This window comes from Brassica napus, chromosome C3 (assembly GCF_020379485.1).
Source record: "Brassica napus cultivar Da-Ae chromosome C3, Da-Ae, whole genome shotgun sequence".
In the NCBI taxonomy this organism is placed as follows: Eukaryota; Viridiplantae; Streptophyta; class Magnoliopsida; order Brassicales; family Brassicaceae; genus Brassica; species Brassica napus.
The window spans coordinates 63,665,027-63,687,632 of record NC_063446.1 but is presented as its reverse complement, the minus strand read 5'-3'; the positions used below and the strand labels follow the sequence as shown (position 1 = coordinate 63,687,632).

At 33.0% G+C, this 22,606-nt stretch overlaps 1 protein-coding gene, 1 long non-coding RNA gene and 1 pseudogene across 3 annotated transcripts; 2 read left to right on the top strand and 1 right to left on the bottom strand.

Annotated features, from left to right (window-relative positions):
* Positions 1-2: 2 nt before the first annotated feature.
* LOC106422203 (protein NUCLEAR FUSION DEFECTIVE 4-like) lies at positions 3-5,765 on the bottom strand. Its single transcript, XM_048751372.1, has 3 exons — positions 4,107-5,765; positions 704-1,623; positions 3-627 (listed from the first exon to the last, which is right to left on the bottom strand). Exons 1-3 carry the CDS (start codon positions 4,413-4,415, stop codon positions 156-158), a joined length of 1,701 nt encoding a protein of 566 aa, XP_048607329.1. The 5' UTR covers positions 4,416-5,765; the 3' UTR covers positions 3-155.
* A 2,658-nt stretch (positions 5,766-8,423) lies between these two features.
* On the top strand, positions 8,424-12,540 carry LOC125575713 (annotated as a pseudogene).
* A 4,270-nt stretch (positions 12,541-16,810) lies between these two features.
* On the top strand, positions 16,811-21,882 carry LOC106422229. 2 transcript variants are annotated; one of them, XR_007320887.1, is made up of 5 exons: positions 16,811-18,749; positions 18,972-19,281; positions 19,373-21,010; positions 21,231-21,540; positions 21,631-21,882. It is a non-coding gene; the product is annotated as an uncharacterized LOC106422229 (long non-coding RNA). The 2 variants fall into 2 exon arrangements; XR_001284396.3 differs by having other exon boundaries at positions 19,373-21,145.
* The last annotated feature ends 724 nt before the right edge of the window (positions 21,883-22,606 follow it).

Genomic DNA, 22,606 nt, shown 5'->3' with positions numbered 1-22,606 from the left:
AGTAAAGTTCCAATGCAGACTTGTTTAGTAATGTAATCAACAATTACACAAATTTTTCTCATATAAATACAAAAACAGCAACTCATCTGTTATAATTTAGTTTCTACATATACTGATTGATATACAGAAACCACACTAGGGATTGAGGCAACTTTCTATGAATCAATGTTTGAACTTATCCGAGCTTGCTCAAACCTTTGGTAAGTTCTTCTAGTTCTAATAAACAGCACAAGACTCGAACCTAGTCCAAGTACCGATAAGCATCCCCACCACACAAACGTCAAATAATAGCAGCCTCTTCCCCTACACACGACCGAGTCAGTCATCGATTTGATCCCGGTCGAACCATGTGAGTCATAGACCAATGCAGCCAAGACTCCATATATCAAAGATCCTATAGGTATGTTTGTGATCAAGATATTGTGGTTAACTCCAACACCGTTTGGTCCAAAAAGCTCTGATGTGATGGAAACCGCTGCTGCAAATATGAATCCTGAGCTTAGACCAATCAGCGCAGTTCCTACTTGTAATGCTGACGCGGTTCCTGATGATGCAAGCAAGAATAGAGCTATTGGTGTTGGTAATAACGCGATTGCTAACCACCCGGTTCTTGCAAAATAAAACTTCCTGCACAAGTTACAATAATCACAACCTGAAACCAAAAACTAGAGAGGCTTAAAGTAATGAATATGGATGTACTTACGCTCTAATATAGTCTGGTGTTGCAGAAAGCAACCTTCCAAAGAATGAGGAGGAGGAGTAAAGTGTGACAAGAGTTGTGGTCTTTGAGCTTTGTCCTAAAGACTGAGCTATCTGTCCAAGGTTGTTGCTGTACACAAGACCGATGGTTCCACCGCAGAAGTACGCGACATAGTATAACCAGAAGTCAACTCTGCATAAGAGCTGCTTCAAAGAATGTTCAGTTCCCAAAACCTCAAGCTGGCCTCTTGTGATAAGCAACTCATCAGCATCACCTTCCTCCGCAGCTATAGTCTTAACTGTGTTTTGCACAACATCTTCGTTCAGGAACTGGTAGCTTTCTCGGTCAGCTTCTTGCGCAAGCATCCCTTTATGCAACTCAAGCTCATCAGGATCAACTAGAATGAAACCAGAACCTTCGAGACGGAAGCTAGCGTGGATCGTGCGAAGATACCAGTTACGTGCGATGACTAAACCGGGGATACATAAAGGGAGGATCAAGAGAATGATAGCTCCACCGAAGAGGAGACGAGCAGAGGTTACGTCAGAGGAGTTTGACTCAAAGAGGAGGAGGTAAACGCCGTTTAAAGCGGCGAGGATGTTGAGCAACAGAAACATGAGAGAGTCACGGCGAACTCCATCTGGTGGAAGAGGCTCAAAAGGTGGTTGGCGAAGAATAGGGATGATTGCAGCGAAAGAGATAACGAGAGGTATGAGAGCGTTTAAGAGAAGGTAGAGCTCTGGAGAGGTTGGGTTGATTGCGTTGTAAGCGAGAGTGTATAAAGCAGCGCTTACACCGTTGAAGCTTACCGTGAGGGAAAGAGCAAGTGATCTGTTTGCAGGGAAGTTACTGATGCAGAGGACAAAGCAGACTGTGTTGAACCAACAGATGCTTAAACCAGCAAGTAAGCAACAGAGAAACACCTGCACAGAAGCTAGCCAACATTTGAACAAAGTTTCTTCATAGACAACAAAATGTTTGTTTAAAAAAAAAAAAATATATATATATATATATATATAATAAATTAGAAAAATATATATAACAAATTAGAAAAATGTAGATTTTCAGTGTTTTGATCAAATATTAATAAAAAGCGTTTACAAAGTGGACTTGATTAGGTAAAAAAGATGCAATCTAACAAATTAAAAAAATTGTAGTTTTTGTGTGGTTTGATCGAATATTCATTAAAAATGTTCATAAAATTGACTTGATTAGGTGGAAGACAACAATCCAACATTAAACATTTTAAAATCACATTTAATATTAATTTATCTACTTCATAAATTTTTCTCAATCACAAAATTCCAACTCATCAGAAAAAGACGTCTAGATAAACAAAAATTGGTGGTCACTGTTTTAGTCTATTTACATGATTTAGACAATAATAATTACATGAATTATCCAAAAAGATGAAATATTTGAATATTATTTTCTGACGTCATATTTTATATTGTAAATAGTTGCAGATTTCGAAACAGCCATCACACAAGAGACCGAACATGCCAAGAAGCAGCCGTGTTGGACCAACCAATTTTGTGGAATTTTTTTTTTGCAACTAATGTGGAATTTCTTTCTAGTTAAAAGGTTTGGACATTCTAATAAAAATGCATATACCAAGGAAAATAAGGACAAATCGACAGATCGAAAAAAAGAAGTGAAATACCGACCCTACCAATCAGTCGTCACCTAATGTGTGTATCAAAATCTTAGAGCACCGGCATTCCCCCGGTTGGGGTTCATAATTAGAATTTTTTATTTTTATTTATTTTTATTTTTTTTTTGATTTTTTTTTTAAAAAAAAAAAAAAAAAAAAAAATTGACTAATAGCGGGCCGCCACGTGGCATGGAGCCCGCCGCTGAACAGTGATGACTCGGGTTCATACGGAAGGAGCGTGACGAGACTGTAGAATATTATAATATATTTTTTTTCTGGGGAAGCGTGTGAACTCCACCCACGAACCTACAATGCTGGTGCTTTTAGTTTCGTCTCAATTGTGAACTGTGACAAAATTATATTTTTAAATATATAAATAACTCTTAAATATATTGACACTAACTCGGTTTATAAAATCTTAATTGAGTCTGACAAAAAAAATTATTGACACTAACATAAAAAGTCATTACAAGAAAAAATAAACGTAACTAAATTTTCTACCAAAATATACTTCTTTAGTTTAGAGAAAATTATATCATATATTTGAAAATTTATCTTTTAGCAATCTGATTAATTTTATTATATCATTAGAAAAACGAATAATTTTACAAGATAGAGTACATTTTTACTAGAATCTGAAAACAGAAAAGCGTTGAATCATAATTTTGATTCATGGCCTTGATTGGTAGAACATTAGCATCAGCAGTAACAGTATGCTATAGAGTAATGGTATGCTATAGAAGCAGTATACTGCAAGAGCTGTATGATTTTGCTAAACTGTTTAATAGGATGATTGGTAGAGCAGTATGAATATGCTATTTAAAATTATTATAAATATTAGTATATAATATATAATATATAATATATTTATTTTTAATGAATATATTTCTAATATATATATATAAATATACTAACATATAAAATTAAAAGATAAATCATTTATTTATTTTATTAATAATTTAAAATTTATGTTTATATCAAAAAATATTATTTAAAATAACTTTTATAATTAAAATATCTATTTTTAAAAATAATTTTTCACATTTAAAATAAATTAAATTATATAAATTAATTTATATTTTAAATGTGAAATACTATTTAAAAAATATTTTATTGTAAATTAATTTTAGAAATCAAAATTTTATTTTTTGGATATAAAAATAATTTTATGATATTATTAAATAAAATAAATGAATTAATTATATATTTTCCTTAATTTTATAAATTATAAATGCAAATGCTGTCCTAAAAATTTTATATGAGAGCATTGGCCAGATAGCATTTTGAGAACATTAGCATTTAATAAATATTTTTATAACAATTGTTGATTGGATAATGTAGAGCATAATGCTAATGTTAATGTTCTACACGTATGATTAAATTTGCCATGAAACCATTAGACAAAAAATGATTAAATTAATTTTCCAGAAAAAAAGAAACATAAATATTGGTTCATAACTTCATAGCAAAATAAATAAAGTTAGATTATATCAAATCGTTTTAAAAGAATGAATTCAGTTTTTATTCGTTAAGCATTGACCGAAACTAGTTTTGAAGATAAACACACAAATATATCAACTTAGGTTTAAAAAAAAGTTATTTGTTTTTATTACTATTACTAGTATAAGATGCTCAATAAAGAGGGGTATAAAATAATTTTTAAAATGAATAAGAAACAGTTTTTTTTTTTTTTTAGAAAATAGATAAGAAGCAATTTCATCAATAAAAAGGTAGAAAAATGAGTGAAGTTACCATAATATAAGGCAAAGAGACGAAGTTAGTTATGACCAGCCACTGGACTCCGTAACCGACGAATCCCATGAACGCCGCCGTGAAAAGCACCGTCCAAAGTGGGAAATACATCAACGCAAGCCCCGACGACCACCCGAACACCTTCCCAAGATCGGAAGCGACGGCTAGGTAGTTAAGCTGCACCTGCGATATCTCCAAAACCGATTTCAAATCTGAGGAGTAAGCTGAGAAATCGAAGTTCGTCCCCGTAAATGCTTGAATCCATATCGTCGCCACAAGAATCATCCATTTCCGCGACTGTCCCGCCATAGTCTCTCCGCCGGCCTCACCGAGATTTTTATATGGTAGAGAGAATTCGAGGCGTTTAAGTGTTGAGTGAGCTTTTATGCTTTTGTGTGTTTATATATAACAGATAGAAACAATCAATTCTTTTGTTGACAAAAATAAAATAATACTAATAATAGTAAAAAATGTAACGTGACACTCGTTTTATTTTTTTATTATTTTCAACATTTATTTATTATTTATTCTTCTTTTAAAAGCAAATAATATTACCCTTTCAAAAAAAAGATTTATGATTCTTTTAAAAGTTTGAAAGGCAAACGGTTTCTTTCGGAGATGATTAGACTGAAGATGGCGGTAAGATATAGAGTATGGAGCATGGACGTATGGTATGGTATACTGTAATTTAGTAGTAATATTGTTGACATACATTTTGTAATTTAAAAACAAAATATATTGCAATATATAAATACTTTATTATAAACTAAATATATGTAGAAAAAAATCAATGTTACTACTTTCTTTTTTGCATGATAATTTTATTGGATCCAATTGGCATGGGTTTTTGGAGATTTTTGAGATAAATAATTTATTTATAAAATCAATGCATTGAATTTGCAATTAATTACATCTATTCAACTAATAGAATTTGGAATAAATAATTTTCTTTATAAAATTAATATATTTTCAATTAATATTAAGATGAAAGTAAGTATAAATGACAATGCAATTTTAAAATAACATTTTTTTTAACAAAAAATTTGATTAAATGGCATTCTTTAAAAAATAGAGAGAATATAAAACAAATATGGATAAAGATTCAAACAAAAGTTTATGTATTGTCTCTCACCTCTTGAATAAGAACAAGACTTTCGGCCCTAGTGTTAACCTTTAAATTCACATCTCCTTTTGCTATCAATCAAAGTACCACATACATTAATAATAAAATAGATTAATTTTATTTTAAAAAATCTGAAATAATTGAAAAAAATAATAATGCCAATTTTAATGATGCTAACGCCACTTACTAAACCCTAAACTTTAAATCTATATCCTAAACCCTAAACCCAAATCATAAACTCTAAACCCAAACCGTAAATCCTAAACCCTAAACTCAAACCTTATATCCTAAACCCAAATCCTAAACCCTAAACCCAAACTGTAAACCCTAAACCCAAACCATATATCCTAAACCCAAATCACAGACTCTAAACTCAAACCATATATCCAAACCTAATCCCTACACTCTAAACTCAAATCGTAAACCCTGAACCCAAATCATATATCCTAAAGGTTAGGGTTAATGTTGATGTTGTTTCTTTAGGGTTTAGAGTCTAGGTTTAGGTTTAGGATCTACGGTTTGAGTTTAAGGTCTAGGGTTTGGGTTTAGAGTTTACGGTTTAGGTTTAGGGTTTAGGATTTAGGTTTAAGATATAGGGTTTGGGTTTAGGGTTTAGAGTTTGGGTTTAAAATTTAGGGTTTAGGGTTTAGATTTAAGGTTTAGGATTTAGAATTTAAGATTTAGGGTTTAGTTAGTGACGTTAGCGTCATTAAAATGAACGTCATTATTTTTTTTCAATTATTTTAGATTTTTTTTAAAAAATTAATGTATTTTATTATTAATCTATGTGGCATTTTGGTTGGTAATAAGAGGGAAGGTGAATTTAAAGATTCACCTTAGGGGTCAACCTAAGTTTTGTTCCTTAAATAAATGTCTCCATTTAGTTTTACATTTTTGGGAAGTGTTTTTTTTTTTTGCCAAATAAACAAATAATAAGAAGGCCAAATATTTACCCTCTCTAGTTTAGATTTAGGTGTTATTGGTTTATATATTTAGATTGATTTAGAAATTCATATAGTATTTATAAATCCAAGTAAAATATGCAAATCCGGAGGTTTTTCCTCGGATTTGAGTCTTTGTATTTTTAACTAAAAAATCCAAACAAATCCATTCAAATCCATTATAAAATCAAATATATTAGTAAATCTGTACGATTGAATAACACTTGATTTGATAGAGAATTTATGAATCATTAAACTAATAACACATGATTTTAATACAGATTTGAAAATCATAGAACCAATAACACTAGATTTAGTTTGGATTTTCAAATCCATTAAAATACAACAACCAATAAACTATACTTAGGAGTTGTTTCCGACTAAACATCTTCCAAGTGAGCAACTTATCAGTAATACTAGTTGATAATATTTTGAGCATTTCTACTTTATATAAGCAGCTAAGGCAAACCTATTGATTTGTTCCCTTTTATTGGACACGGAGGTCATGTGGAATTAACTAGAGAAATTATAGAGGTAGTCTATTCCAAATTGACATTATCTGTAAAGCACTGGTGATATATCTAAGCCTGGTCTGAAGCTGTTTCTTTTAATAGATCCGGAGAAGATCACACATGATAATACTTAGAGTTATTGTAAAATGGGAAAGAGAGAAGAAACGGTTTCAAAACAACCCATGAAGTTATTGGTCAAAGCAAACTTATCTTGATGTGTTAGTATGGTAGACGGTTCATGGGCGTCAGATAATCACAAGTTCATGTTCATCATCAAAAGAAAAACTAGCAACCTAATTCGCAGAGGTCGCAAGAGATTTAGTTCCCAAATTTTTATTGTCTGGATCAATGTTGTATAATCTCCACTGTGCAATCAAACTGCTGTAACTGTACTGCTTTATGACATTATAGAATCGTTTGCCGACAAAAGAAAGAAAACAAATAACTATTGGACAATAATGGTGAAGTTTTTTCTGTAGTTAAAGTGCAGCATGTGAGGTTTGCAGCTTACTTATTGTTTGATCGTGGATACTTTAATTTGCATCTAGCTTAGTAAGCTTTTCATCGAGTATGCTCATTATTTGCTATTATGCAATCGTGAGGAAATATATTAATATATACTAGAAAAGGTTGGACGATGGATTTGTAAATCTAAGAGTACATCGAGAGTGATAGGCTGATATCATTGTAACAAGAACATGTTACTGGAATTGTATGATAAATACACATAGCATAGGTACGAATGTTAGTTAGTACTGCAATTGGCGTGATATCTGGATCATTTTGGTTTCACGTGAATCATATCCTAAAGATTATTCCAGACGGTGATGTCAATGTTTATTTCATGAGTAGATTATGTCATGTCGCACCTTTTATATTTCCATATACATTTAAAATAGTTTTCCATCCAACAATTCTTATTATTTTATTTTTTATGTGACTGAATTGTTGCCAAGTGTCTACCTACGTGATTCTATAATGTTTCCATCACATATTCACATTAGGTCTCTACATGTAGTTTTTATGAACTGTTGCTATTTTTTATAGAAAATTGGAAGCAATAGGTGAGTGAAGTTTGTGAGAAGCATTATTCATACAACAATTGACTAAACTTATGAAATTTAAAACGGTTTAAAACGGGTTAATAGTCAAACTATTGGTATAAACCAACATAAATCTTTGATGACGTTGGGATACTTCAAGTACTGCATGTCAAATTATTTGCATGTGGAACAAATTTATATCAAAAGTGTTGAATTTTTATAAATCTTTGGAAACTTCCTAATGTGTTACAAATACATGCCACTCTTTTGATACAAACAATATATATATTCATTAGATTGAAACAATCCATTACGAGAACCACAATAAGATGTTATAATGCATCATACATTCCATTTCCAAATTAAATTTCAGTGTCTTATATATGTTAAAGGAGAAAGGTATAATCATACACTCCATGTCCTCAACTCTTTTATTAGACAACCACTCTCTTTTTTTTAAACACTGAAGGATTGTATTCATACTGCAACCAAATTACATAAGAGAATACAACAAAGCCGACGGTGTTGAGAGAGCTTCGGCCTCAATACGCATCCGAGTTCGAACCGCTGGCCAGGTAATTAGGGTATCTAATTCCCCATAGTACCAAATGGTCCGCCTCGCGCCGAGTGGTTGGCCCCTGGGAGTGGAAGTCCCTCCAGGTTAATCAAAAAAAAAAAAAAAAAAAGCCGACGAGTTATACTAACCCTCAGGAGTCCAAAGCGTACGGATAAAAAATAATACTTGGAGACAAAATAATTTGGAAGCTTAAATTCAAAGCTAAAATAAAATCTAGCAACAAAAGTGAAGAAGATGATGGAAACTCTATAACAACAAAAGACACTAATTCCAAAACGGCTCTTTGATAAAGTGAAATCGAACTAGAGACCTTGCATAGTGAATAGCAAGCAGATTAAGCAAAGAACCAAAGCTTAAACCAACCACGCTTGTGACTTTTCGTGTAAATATTTGTATCTTTTCATGTGTCATCAACATAACACCAATATTTATACTCCAAAATTATTCCTTTGAAGTTTGAACACTCTTATTATTGCTTTTGTTTGAAAGGACTGAAACGAAAAACAAACCAAATTTGACGGTGCGCCACAACACGATTCCATCTTACTGTATCAATCTCTATAATGGGCTTTATCAATCGTAGGCCCATTATTCGCCGATCCCGTTCGTGTCTCCCAAGCCTGAACTTTGGGTTTTGCCCAAACGCCTCCGCCTTCGGCAAAAATCTCCTCTCTCTCCGTCACGTCAACAACTCCCTCTCTCTTCCATGGCGTCTGGCTCACTAACATCTCCACTTCTTCCTCTCCTCTGATTCAATGGCGGCTCTTCTCTATTTCCCTAAAAATCTCATCATAAGTGACTCTCTCACATTTCCTCTCTCCGTCATCACCGATGAATCTGAGGAAACTCTCTCTCGCAAGCTACGCACTCACTCTCCGCTCGAAATCCACACCACGCGCGGCGGAAGAAGCTTGCTCCGATCAACATTTACGGGAACGATTGTCCGCCGCTATATCAAGAAGATCTCTAGATTAAAAACACTGCAAACAACTCATAACCACCTTATCGCCTCAAGAGTTCGATAGATTGTTTCCTGAGTTCAAATCCAAAGTCAATCCCAAGACGGTTTTGGATTTCTTCAGATTAGCGTCTGATTCGTTTAGCTTCTCCTTTAATCTCCGTTCGTATTGCTTATTGATAGGTTTATCGGTCGAATCGAATATGTTATCTCCCGCTTGGTTAGTTCTGATCCGTTTGATCGATGAGAACGTTCCGGTTTTGCGTTCTGATTACGATTCGATTTGCTGATGCGATAGTGAGTTTTGTTCGTGTTTTGATCAAGAAATCAGAAGGAGACTCTCAGATTTGTTGATTGAAGTTTACTGTACGGAGTTGAAGCGTGATGGTTGTTATCTAGCTCTTGAGGTGTTTCTTGTTCTGGGAAAGAAGGGTATGTTTCCGTCTAACACGACTTGTAATGTCTTGCTGACGTCTCTAGTTAGAGCTAACGAATTTCAGAAGTGTTGTGAAGCTTTCGAAGTTGTTTGCAAAGGAGTTTCTCCTGATGTTTACTTGTTCACTACCGCGATTAACGCGTTTTGCAAAGGAGGGAAAGTAGAGGAGGGTATTGAGTTGTTTTCGAAGATGGAGGAAGCTGGTGTTGCGCCGAACGTTGTTACTTACAACACTGTTATAGATGGTTTGGGGATGATTGGGAGGTACGACGATGCGTTTTATGTTTAAGGAGAAGATGGTGGAGAATGGTGTGGAACCGACTCTGATCACTTAATAGTATTCTTGTCAAGGGTTTGATCAAGGCGAAGGGGGTTAGTGATGCTTGTTGTGTATTGAAGGAAATGACGGAGAAAGGGTTTCCTCCTAATGTTATTGTGTATAATAATTTGATTGATGGTTTGATCGAGGCTGGGAGTTTGAGCAAAGCTGTTGAGGTAAAGGATGATATGGTTTCAAAGGGGTTGTCTCTCACATCTTCGACGTATAATACTCTCATAAAGGGATACTGCAAGAACGGTCAAGCAGATGTTGCAGAGCGTCTCCTGAAGGAAATGTTGTCGATGGGTTTAACTGTAAATCAGGGCTCCTTTACATCTGTGATTTGCTTGTTGTGCAGTCGTGGTATGTTTGACTCAGCACTTTGTTTTGTTGGAGAGATGCTACTGCGTAACATGAGCCCTGGTGGTGGGTTACTTACTACATTGATTTCTGGTCTTTGTAAGCATGGCAAACACTCATAGGCAGTAGATCTTTGGTTTAACCTCATACATAAAGGTTTTTTACTAGACACTAAGACTTCAAATGCTTTGCTTCATGGACTCTGTGAAGCAGGGAAGCTGGAGGAAGCTTTTAGGATTCAAGAAGAGATATTAGGGCGTGGTTTTGTTATGGATACCGTTTCTTATAACACGTTGATTTCGGGATATTGCAGAAAGAGGAAAATGGAGGAAGCTTTCAGGTTAATGGATGAAATGGTTGATAGGGGACTTAAGCCTAATAACTATACTTACATCATATTGATCTGTGGGCTGTTTGATATGAAAAAGGTCGAGGAGGCCATACAATTTTGGTGTGCTTGTAAAGAGAATGGTATGCTTCCAGATGTTTAAACATATTCAGTCATGATCAATGGATGTTGTAAAGCTGAGAGAGCAGAAGAGGGTCAGAAACTGTTTGATGAGATGGTGAGCGAGAATGTGCAGCCAAATACTGTTGTTTACAACCATCTAATCCGAGCATATTGTAGAAGTGAAAGGCTATCGATGGCCTCTGATCTCAGTGAAGATATGAGACAAAGAGGAATTTTACCTAATAGTGCTACATATACTTCACTAATAAAGGGGATGTCGATTATTAGCCGTGTTGAGGAGGCAAGACTCCTCCTCAAGAAGATGAAGGAGGAGGGTTTGGAACCGAACGTCTTTCACTATACATCACTTATTGATGGGTATGGTAAATTGGGTCAGATGGTCAAAGTTGAATGCCTTTTGCGTGAGATGCATTCAAAGAACATAGTCCCAAACAAGATTACCTATACCGTGATGATTGGTGGGTATGCCAGAGATGGGAATGTAACAGAAGCTTCTAGGCTTCTAAATGAGATGAGGGAAAAAGGAATTGTTCCAGATTCTATCACATACAAAGAATTTATATATTGGTATCTTAAACAGGGAGGTGTTTTGCAAGATTTTGAAGGTTCTGATGAAGAAAATTATGCAGCAATCATTGAAGGATGGAGCAAAACGATACAGTAGCTGATGAACAAGGTTCCTATTCTGGTTCTCAATGACTCTGTTAGTTTCTCTGCTTGCTTCAGTTCTTGGTGGAAATAGTTCTGATTGTGTATCCTGGATGCTTATACTTGCAGTTGGGAAATTGAGACCCAGTGGTGTTCTCAGTTTTGACGGACTTGTTCTCGCCCAGGATTTGCATCTTCTTTATAGCGGAAACACAGTAGCATGGCATGAATGGGTCCATTGCTTTAGAGTGTAATCAACCACTTTGGTTTAATAGCGTTGACCTGCTTCAGCTTTAGAGAGAAAATGGTGTTGCGTTTGGCATCATACGGGCTGGTGCTCGTCAGGTTTAAAAATTGACTGCCACAGAATCAGAGCCATCTGATAAATTCTGGATCAGTGCAGACACTTGGAATAGCAGTCCTGAAAAGATTCTACAGGTACGATAATCTATACACCGCTTTGGGCCTTATGTATAATGCAGCTTACATTTCTATGCTTCGAGTTTAATGAGACTTTTGGAATCATGTAGAGAACCACTAAACTTTTTCAATCAGTTTTGTTTATTTAAAAAATCTCCTGAATACTGTTCGCTGATTCTGAAACACTTACCATTTATGTTATCACAGACAGTCAATCAAAAGCTTATACATGGACCATCCACGGCCGCTATTTGACCAAAATGGTTTCTTTTTTCCAGGTTACATAAACGTAAAATACTTCTTAAGACTCCACTTTTGTATTTCGTTCTTCTTTAACTATCTTTTTTGGCTGAAAGTATTGATTTATCTTTCTCTTTCCCTTGTGCTTCGGAGAGCTTAAGCCAGTTTCCAGCGGAGTAGTTTAGAACAAATTTTAGCCCAGACACGTCGCCGGATTTATGCCTGGAGAGATTTATTCTAACTGATATGAAAGGTAACCTCTTATAAGTTACAGTATCAACTTATTCAAACAACATTCACTGTATAGTAAAGACGCAGGGGTTTTGACATTTTGTTCACTTTTTATTCTTGTATACAATTTGTTATATTCATTATTCTTTCGGAAGTGATTGTTTTCTAGATGTTCATAAAAGTGTAGAAAACTCTAAACAAAGTTTGATTTTGAGAAAATATGGAATAATAAGATCTCCTTAATACAGTTTTTCGTCAACTCCTACGTTTTGTTGGATAATTTATATACTTAACTACTCATAATCAGTGTAGATGATGGTCTAAGAAATTGTATTATATGAATATTAAAATTCTTACTTCTTCACCTTAGACCTACCATCAGTACTATCAAATCAGTGTAAATCATCTACACCTAACTACTCGTAATTAGTGTAGATGATGGTCTAAAGAAATTGTATTATATGAATATTAAAATTGTTACTTCTTCACCTTAGGCTAGCATCAGTACTATCAAATTGATTTGCGGTAAAAGGATCGGATAAAAGTGTAATTTGTACACTTTTCTGAAAATTATCTTAGATTTTGTTAGTTTGAAAGAGAGTCGATTACCCGAAAAGCTGCGATCTCTGAAAACATGAAAAACATATAGATACCAAACAATATGAACGTGTTACGTACTCTACATCCGTATCTAAGTGAGTTCCATGTAGTCTAGGTTCTTCTTACGTTATCTCAAATTTATTTCTTTTACGAGAAAAATAACGCGAGGGTGAAATTATTCTAGACTCCATATTTAAATCATTTACTAAATCTTTACCTATGCGTCCGCACTGGTATTTACTTTTGTAAACGTTTAAAATTAAATACATACATTATTGTATTAATTAAATTAGAAGAGACTAATTAACTAAATATAACTGAGTTATTTTTATTATTATAAAAATTTAAACGATTTTGATATTATTTTAATTTTCAATAAACCAATAAATTAATCTGATAATTTAATCTATTTTATAGTTTTTAATGAATTGCAAAATTAAATTTTTGATTTTGATTTAAATTAAATGAAGGATTGCATATCTTCTAAATTTATTAGGTGCCTAAATATTAGGCAATTTTGTAATACTTTTTATGGAAATTGTTATTTATAAGGTCAATGGTATTGAATAGTAATTATTGAGGAAAACTTAGGGTTAAGATTTATTTGTACTTCAATTTTAATAGTTTAGATTTTCTGGATACTGTTACAAAAAAAAAGAAGATTTTCTGGATACTATTTTCAAGAATATTTGTATTTGTCATCTATGGTTGTGCACTTTGTGTGCACTTTAACCAACCACTAGATTTTGATCCACGCGTCCGCGCGGATGTTTGTTCAATTTACATTAAATAAATTATATTGTTTTTATGTTTTTTTAACGCTGATTTATTATGATATTACAATTATGAGAAAGATTACATAGACGATTCGACAACCGATAATATTATCTGCCTTATAAGAATCTACGTCTAACTGCATCACCTGAACCTAATTATTCTGCATAATCGTTTTGTAGTCTGCATAATTATTTAGTAGTTGCATAATTGTTTATCTATGTGTGTATATTTTTTGGTTGTTTGTATCGTAGTTGGATAGTAAACTAATGAAAATAATATGTTGGAGAAGATATTTGTCAATTAATTATACTGCATTAATATTTTCTATTGTATTTATTTATAAATCAAACCAATTATTTTGTTTATGTTTATTAATAAATTTATATTTTCAAAATATAATATTGTTTTTGAATAATATGTTATCTTTTAAAAGTATTTATATGTCTCTAAGTTTTGTATATATCAAACAAATTCAACTATTATGTTTATTTTGAGGAAAACATTTTACTGTTTTTTTCTTGCATTCTTATAATTTAAATATAATAAATTCAATTTTTAAAGTATGCTAGATGTTCCTTTTTATATGTTAGAAATTCTTATTTGATAGCTTCCATTTTTACAATTATGTATATATTCCATATAGAATATACCATTAATGGAACTGAAAATATATTGGAAAGTGGATTTCTATATATTGTAAGGTAATTTACTAATTTGTTTTACAGAATTAAAATCTATATAACAAAATTAAAATCTATAATTGTAAAAAAAATTAGTTTCGTTATAGACTTTTGTTGTAAAAAAAAAAAAAAAAATTAAAATCTATATAACAAAATTTATTGTTATTGGTAAAAATTATACATAAATCTATTGTTATTATGTATTTTTTAATTTCTTTGGTGTATATAAATTTATTTTAAATTATGTATCTGAGAAGTCAAATATATTGAAAATGATCATACTAATGAAATTTATTCTACATGTAAATTTATTTTACAGTATATAATATTTTGACAGCAACTACGTATAGAAAGTATTTACAATAATGCGTTACATTGTGATCCTTTATATATTAGACGTGTACTTTCATATTAGTAAAAGTAAATAATTGGGCTGCTTATCTAATATAATTTGAAAATATATTATGACAAAACAAGCAACTTGTTTAATATATTAACCAAAATATAAAAATAAACAATTCTTGGTAGATAGATATACTGAGTTTAGTTGTTCAAAAAAAGGAAAGATAAATTGAGTTTTGCTTGCGATGGTTTACAATTTATCAGAAGATATAATCAGCCAAGTGTCGTGACTGTAACTACAAATCAGATTCATTCCACAACCATTCACTTAAAAGTCAGCTTGAGGTCTCCATGGACTCTCGGAAGCTCCTACTAACAATTATGAAGTTTCCTCTCTGTTGACAGCTACTTATAAACAGATACAAACATATTAACATCTAATTTTTTTTGACATACTAACATCCAAGGTAATGAAACTCAAAAGAACTATAGGCTACCTTTGATCTATGTTTCTCCAAGGTTTTGTACCTGATACTTTTCGCTTTGGAAACATTGATCTATGTTTCTCTTTCCTTGAGACTCCTAAAGTCATAATTTCTTGCATGAGCAATGGATCTTGACACGCTAAAAAAACAAAAGTGTCAAAAAAGTTAGCTATGTCAAAATAAACAAACATAGTATTTCCTTAGTGTCGAATATGAAATTATACTTACCGTTTCGTCTGCCAATATCAACTCAAGAGAAGGTCCACCATAACTGGTTTGTTGCTTCCATGAATGAAGCAACTTAACCTGGACACGCCAACCACTCTTGAACGGCTCGACATCTTTAAGTAATGTGATGCTCTTGTTTGAAGTCATTTTCGGATGGAATTGTATATGTGAAGAGTAGATGTGTTTCTTATATATAGATGTACGAGGTTAGCTAAGAGAACCAATATTTTTGCTAACTAAATTCTAAATATATTTTTGATTTATCAAATGAAATTTGTATGACGTGATTATAGGAAAACTGCATTGTTTTAAAGCTAGTGTGATATTAGGTAGATAGAGAGGGATACCGAGATTTTAGGATTCAAAATTTTATTGACAATATATTTTGGAATATAATGCCGTTCCGTGAACATTGCAAGATTATGAAGAATATTGTAATCAACAGGATTTTGTGAACATTAATGGACTATCCGTTTTAGAAAACTGTTATAAAGTTAGGATCTCGGTGAATCTTTTGGTAATATTCCAAAAATGTTTTTGTTATTAAAATTAGTTTAGTTTTAAAATATTTTCTTTACATATGCCAAACTAACTTGAATTGATCTAAAAATATGTACACCAAGCTAAATAATTTGTATGGCAGGTCAAATGAAAAGTATTTTGTTCGTTTTAGTTATGCTACATATTTTATTAAACAAAAATTGAAATTATTTTTGTCAAACTTGTTAACATGACTTCTACGGTTTTTGTATATCATATATTTGATAGACAATAATGAAAATTTAAATTGTATAGAGTAATTTGGTTCATACGTAACAGGTTCGGTTTCATAACTGTAGTTGTCACTTGTGTAAATTATTTGTACATAAAGAAGATCAAAATTATATAATGAAATTTTGTATTCAAGCAGGAAGTTACAAATTAACAATCATGTATATATTGGTTTCGACTCGGCAGCCAACATTTGACCGAAGCATATTTGGTTTGGTAACAAAACACGTGGTTTAGGTTTAGTCGGTTTTGTAACATATACATTAAGGTTAAGCCTTTAAATTTATTTGGTTGGTTTAGTAATAATGTTATTAAATGAATGTTCTTAAAGCTAGTGGCATTAGATTGTAATTATTAAGAAAAAATCAAGGCTAATTACTAACTACTTCAATTTTAATAGTTTAGATCAACAGGATTTTGTGAACATTAATGGACTATCCGTTTTAGAAAACTGTTATAAAGTTAGGATCTGGGTGAATCTTTTGGTAATATTCCAAAAATGTTTTTGTTATTAAAATTAGTTTAGTTTTAAAATATTTTCTTTACATATGCCAAACTAACTTGAATTGATCTAAAAATATGTACACCAAGCTAAATAATTTGTATGGCAGGTCAAATGAAAAGTATTTTGTTCGTTTTAGTTATGCTACATATTTTATTAAACAAAAATTGAAATTATTTTTGTCAAACTTGTTAACATGACTTCTACGGTTTTTGTATATCATATATTTGATAGACAATAATGAAAATTTAAATTGTATAGAGTAATTTGGTTCATACGTAACAGGTTCGGTTTCATAACTGTAGTTGTCACTTGTGTAAATTATTTGTACATAAAGAAGATCAAAATTATATAATGAAATTTTGTATTCAAGCAGGAAGTTACAAATTAACAATCATGTATATATTGGTTTCGACTCGGCAGCCAACATTTGACCGAAGCATATTTGGTTTGGTAACAAAACACGTGGTTTAGGTTTAGTCGGTTTTGTAACATATACATTAAGGTTAAGCCTTTAAATTTATTTGGCTGGTTTAGTAATAATGTTATTAAATGAATGTTCTTAAAACTAGTGGCATTAGATTGTAATTATTAGGGAAAAATCAAGGCTAATTACTAACTGTACTTCAATTTTAATAGTTTAGATAGTTAATTTTTGTGACGTGAAAGAGCTAAAGTCACTTGTTAATGGGAAGTACATTTCATTTTTATCTTCGCTTTCATGGCCCCCTTCTCACCAATTGACAGGCAGCAAGCAACGTAGACCACATGATATATACAGTGTATATGCACACTATGGCATATAGAATCATTGATACGTCAAGCACATTCCGTACAGTACGGACTTGGAAACTGGACCTTTAGGCTCAGCAATCTCCAACCCGAGAACCACACTAAAATTTTTAGTGTAATTTCAAAACTAAAAAAAAAAATTCTTCTCCAACGACTAACACTAAACTTTACACTAAAAACTATTTTATATTAATGTATACATTATAATTTTATTTGTCATTTATTTAATTGTGTATTTTATTAATAAAATAAATGAATGTTGTTTTAGTTGAATGAATAGTATTTTAGTGTGGTGAATAATGTCACACTAAATTTGGTGTGAAATTATATTGTTGCACTAAAATAGTGTGATTTTTAGTGTTGGATTGGAGAAAGTTTTAGTATAAAAATCACTCTAAAATAGAGTTTTAGTGTTGGATTGGATAAGGTAAATAGAACTGAGGCGGAAATCTATAATATAATGAGGCAGTTGCATCATTCCTGGGGCGACACGTCAGCGGTCTGTGGGTCCCACTTTTAAAAAGTGTGAAAAAAACGTCAAGACTGTGGCTCGAACCCGGGTTATTGAAATATAAACATCACCATTTATACCACTAAACTAAATGATACTTTGTACATTGCTGGCCGAAACCAATATATATTTATGATAGGAGAGTTTACTCTGTACACATATGATTTCGGTTTAAGTTCCATAAAAAGCCCAAGTCGGGTGTAAGGCCATTCGGCCAATGTTTAGTTATATGGCCTATTTTGAAAAAAAGTCTGACGTTTTATGTTTTTGTCGAGGAAAGTGTGCCATTTTTTATTCGTTAAACGAGTAACGATTAGGTTTTCAGATGTTTCTTCTCCTTCGACCCTTCAATCTCACCAGCCCTGCTGCTTTTCCTAATCCTGCGAAAAAACGAGTCTTAATCAACTCTTTACCTTCCAACTCTTTTCATATCTATTAATTCTTTTCACTGTATTCAACGTATACCTCTTAAATTTTACAATAAATGTTTTTTTTTTCATTAAAGCCATTTACGATCTTAAACTCTCCTTCTCCCTTCTGATACAATGAAACCGAAAAATTCACTTCAACCTCTATAAATTGGAGAAGGTTGATAGCCGGATGGATCTTCACAGACGCTCTCAGTTTATCTTCTATCTTTAATTGGAGAGGGAGCTGCTCATCCTCGACGAACAGGTATGATTGATTTTTTCTACAATTTCCTTCCTACGAAGCCCAAAGAGATCTATCAAGTTGCTGATCTGCGTTAACCATTTGATGAATTCCATCCCGAATGATCCCAAAACAATCAACGTCTACCACAAAACACCAGCTATCATGATTTTTTCTCTCATCTCTTTTTTAGACAAGAACAAAAAAAACTAGCAAAGACACTAATCTATGAACTAACTTTCGCAGATAATGAGTAAACAGCGCCCAATAGACCTCCACAACCTGATGTAGATGATTGGAGGCCACTGAAGAAGAAGAAGCCTGCAACAATGTCAGAGGATGCTAAAGCATTGAGCATGATTAGACAAATGTTCAAGCACTGCTTCTAACTTTTCTCCTACGCTCACACCCATTACATTTTCATTAGTTTTTTTCTCATGCACTTATGAGTTTTGTATTGTTTTAATGTCAGTACTGATCGTTATGTTGGACATGGCTATGATAACCGAGACCTGGAAGCCTGCTTTGATGATATCATGAAGGAAGAGAGACGAGGGTAACATCAATATCTTGATCATGAGTTTCAATCATTTGTTTCCTTCTTATATATATTGCTCAACGGTTTGTGTTTGATTTGATAAATGCAGTGCGAGAATCGCAAGGGAGGAAGATAAAATGGAAGCAAAGCTGATCGCAAAAGAAGAAGAGCGAGAGAGACAGAGAAAGTTGCTGAAGCTGGGGCGTAAGAAAGTTAGAAGAAACAAACCTTTTGATCATCTTTGTCTTCTTTTTTAAATATATGACAAGTTTAATCTTTAGTGCTTCTCTCATTCAAATCTCTTTGGAGAATAGTGTGTTCTTGAAACTGTACAATTAGATAATAATTATATTTATTGGGTTACTCGAGGAATCTGTTGGTGACTTTCCAAGTTGGTGAAAGCCTGATTATTTTCTATTGGTAAAACCAGAGAATGAAAAGAGAAGAAAATATATCTTTATTCACGTTGGAGTTGCTTTAGTTTCACTTTCTTACAAGTCCATGAACATTATTTTTGTGATTCTTTTATAATTTTTTCCTCTCAAAGATCTTTATTTGAGGTATCAAATGGTGACCAAAGAAGAAGATTGTCTTCCTCCTGGGACAGAGCCGTTGAGATGTTATTTTCCTTCTTCTACGACTCCTCTTGCGGAGCTAGAGACTATTCAAAGCTTAGAAATCCTGGAACCATCCTTTCTCTCTCCTGCTTGGTATATCATTATTCTTTACTTACTCTTCAATTTTGAGCTCTTCCCTTCACCACAATCTAGAGATAGTTGAAACCTTTTGCTATGGTCTGACTGTATCTTTCAGTTCAATACGTTATAAAAGTTATTCTTTTGGTTTAGTTTAGGTTGGACATTCAAACAGATTCTTATAGCTTTGCTCGATCATTTATGTACGCCAGTTTGATTTTTTTTTCCAGGTTGCTGGTGACTTTTTGCATCTAGAAATTAAAACTTTTTGTTTAGTTTACGGTGTGGTTCTTATATATTCTTCTTTATATTGCGTACTGCTTTAATATAATGAGGCAGTTGCATCATTTCTGAGGCGACACTTCAGCGGTCTGTGGGTCTCACTTTTAAAAAGTGTAAAAAAACGTTAAGACTGTGGCTCAAACCCGGGTTATTGAAATATAAACATCACCATTTATACCACTAAACTAAAGGATACTTTGTACATTGCTGGCCGAAACTAATATATATTTATGATAGGAGAGTTTACTCTGTACACATATGATTTCGGTTTAAGTTCCATAAAAAGCCCAAGTCGGGTGTAAGGCCATTTGGCCAATGTTTAGTTATATGGCCTATTTTGAAAAAAAGTCTGACGTTTTATGTTTTTGTCGAGGAAAGTGTGTCGTTTTTTATTCGTAAACGAGTAACGATTAGGTTTTCAGAGGTTTCTTCTTCTTCGACCCTTCAATCTCACCAGCCCTGCTGCTTTTCCTAATCCTGTGAAAAAACGAGTCTTAATCAACTCTTTACCTTCCAACTCTTTTCATATCTATTAATTCTTTTCACTGTATTCAACGTATACCTCTTAAATTTTACAATAAATGTTTTTTTTCATTAAAGCCATTTACGATCTTAAACTCTCCTTCTCCCTTCTGATACAATGAAACCGAAAAATTCACTTCAACCTCTATAAATTGGAGAAGGTTGATAGCCGGATGGATATTCACAGACGCTCTCAGTTTATCTTCTATCTTTAATTGGAGAGGGAGCTGCTCATCCTCGACGAACAGGTATGATTGATTTTTCTGCAATTTCCTTCCTACGAAGCCCAAAGAGATCTATCGAGTTGCTGATCTGCGTTAACCATTTGATGAATTCCATCCCGAATGATCCCAAAACAATCAACGTCTACCTCAAAACACCAGGTATCATGATTTTTTCTCTCATCTCTCTTTTAGACAAGAACAAAAAAACTAGCAAAGACACTAATCAATGAACTAACTTTCGCAGATAATGAGTAAACAGCGCCCAATAGACCTCCACAACCTGATGTAGATGATTGGAGGCCACTGAAGAAGAAGAAGCCTGCAACAATGTCAGAGGATGCTAAAGCATTGAGCATGATTAGACAAATGTTCAAGCACTGCTTCTAACTTTTCTCCTACGCTCACACCCATTACATTTTCATTAGTTTTTTTCTCCTGCACTTATGAGTTTTGTATTGTTTTAATGTCAGTACTGATCGTTATGTTGGACATGGCTATGATAACCGAGACCTGGATGCCTGCTTTGATGATATCATGAAGGAAGAGAGACGAAGGTAACATCAATATCTTGATCATGAGTTTCAATCATTTGTTTCTTCTTATATATATTGCAAAACGGTTTGTGTATGATTTGATAAATGCAGTGCGAGAATCGCAAGGGAGGAAGATGAAATGGAAGCAAAGCTGATCGCAGAAGAAGAAGAGCGAGAGAGACAGAGAAAGTTGCTGAAGCTGAGGCGTAAGAAAGTTAGAAGAAACAAACCTTTTGATCATCTTTGTCTTCTTTTTTAAATATATGACAAGTTTAATCTTTAGTGCTTCTCTCATTCAAATCTCTTTGGAGAATAGTGTGTTCTTGAAACTGTACAATTAGATAATAATTATATTTATTGGGTTACTCGAGGAATCTGTTGGTGCCCTTCCAAGTTGGTGAAAGCTTGATTATTTTCTATGGGTAAAACCAGAGAATGAAAAGAGAAGAAAATATATATTTATTCACGTTGGAGTTGTTTTAGTTTCACTTTCTTACAAGTCCATGAATATTATTTTTGTGATTCTTTTATAAACTTTTCCTCTCAAAGATCTTTGTTTGAGGTATAAATGGTGACCAAAGAAGAAGATTGTCTTCCTCATGGGACAGAGCTGTTGAGGTGTTATTTTCCTTCTTCTACGACTCCTCTTGTGGAGCTAGAGACTATTCAAAGCTTAGAAATCGTTGAACCATCCTTTCTCTCTCCTGCTTGGTATATCATTATTCTTTACTTACTCTTCAATTTTGAGCTCTTCCCTTCACCACAATCTAGAGATAGTTGAAACCTTTTGCTATGGTCTGACTGTATCTTTCAGTTCAATACGTTATAAAAGTTACTCTTTTGGTTTAGTTTAGGTTGGACATTCAAACATATTCTTATAGCTTTGCTCGATCATTTATGTACGCCAGTTTGATTTTTTTTTCCAGGTTGCTGGTGACTTTTTGCATCTAGAAATTAAAACTTTTTGTTTAGTTTACGGTGTGGTTCTTATATATTCTTCTTTATATTGCGTACTGCTTTAATATAATGAGGCAGTTGCATCATTTCTAAGGCGACACTTCAGCGGTCTGTGGGTCCCACTTTTAAA

Coding starts and splice junctions, on each gene's coding strand:
- LOC106422203 (XM_048751372.1), bottom strand. CDS start 4,415: ATGGCGGGACAGTCGCGGAAATGGATGATTCTTGTGGCGACGATATGG. Junction 1,624..4,106: donor TCTCTTTGCCTTATATTATG/GTAACTTCACTC, acceptor GCTTCTGTGCAG/GTGTTTCTCTGTTGCTTACT. Junction 628..703: donor ACACCAGACTATATTAGAGC/GTAAGTACATCC, acceptor TAACTTGTGCAG/GAAGTTTTATTTTGCAAGAA.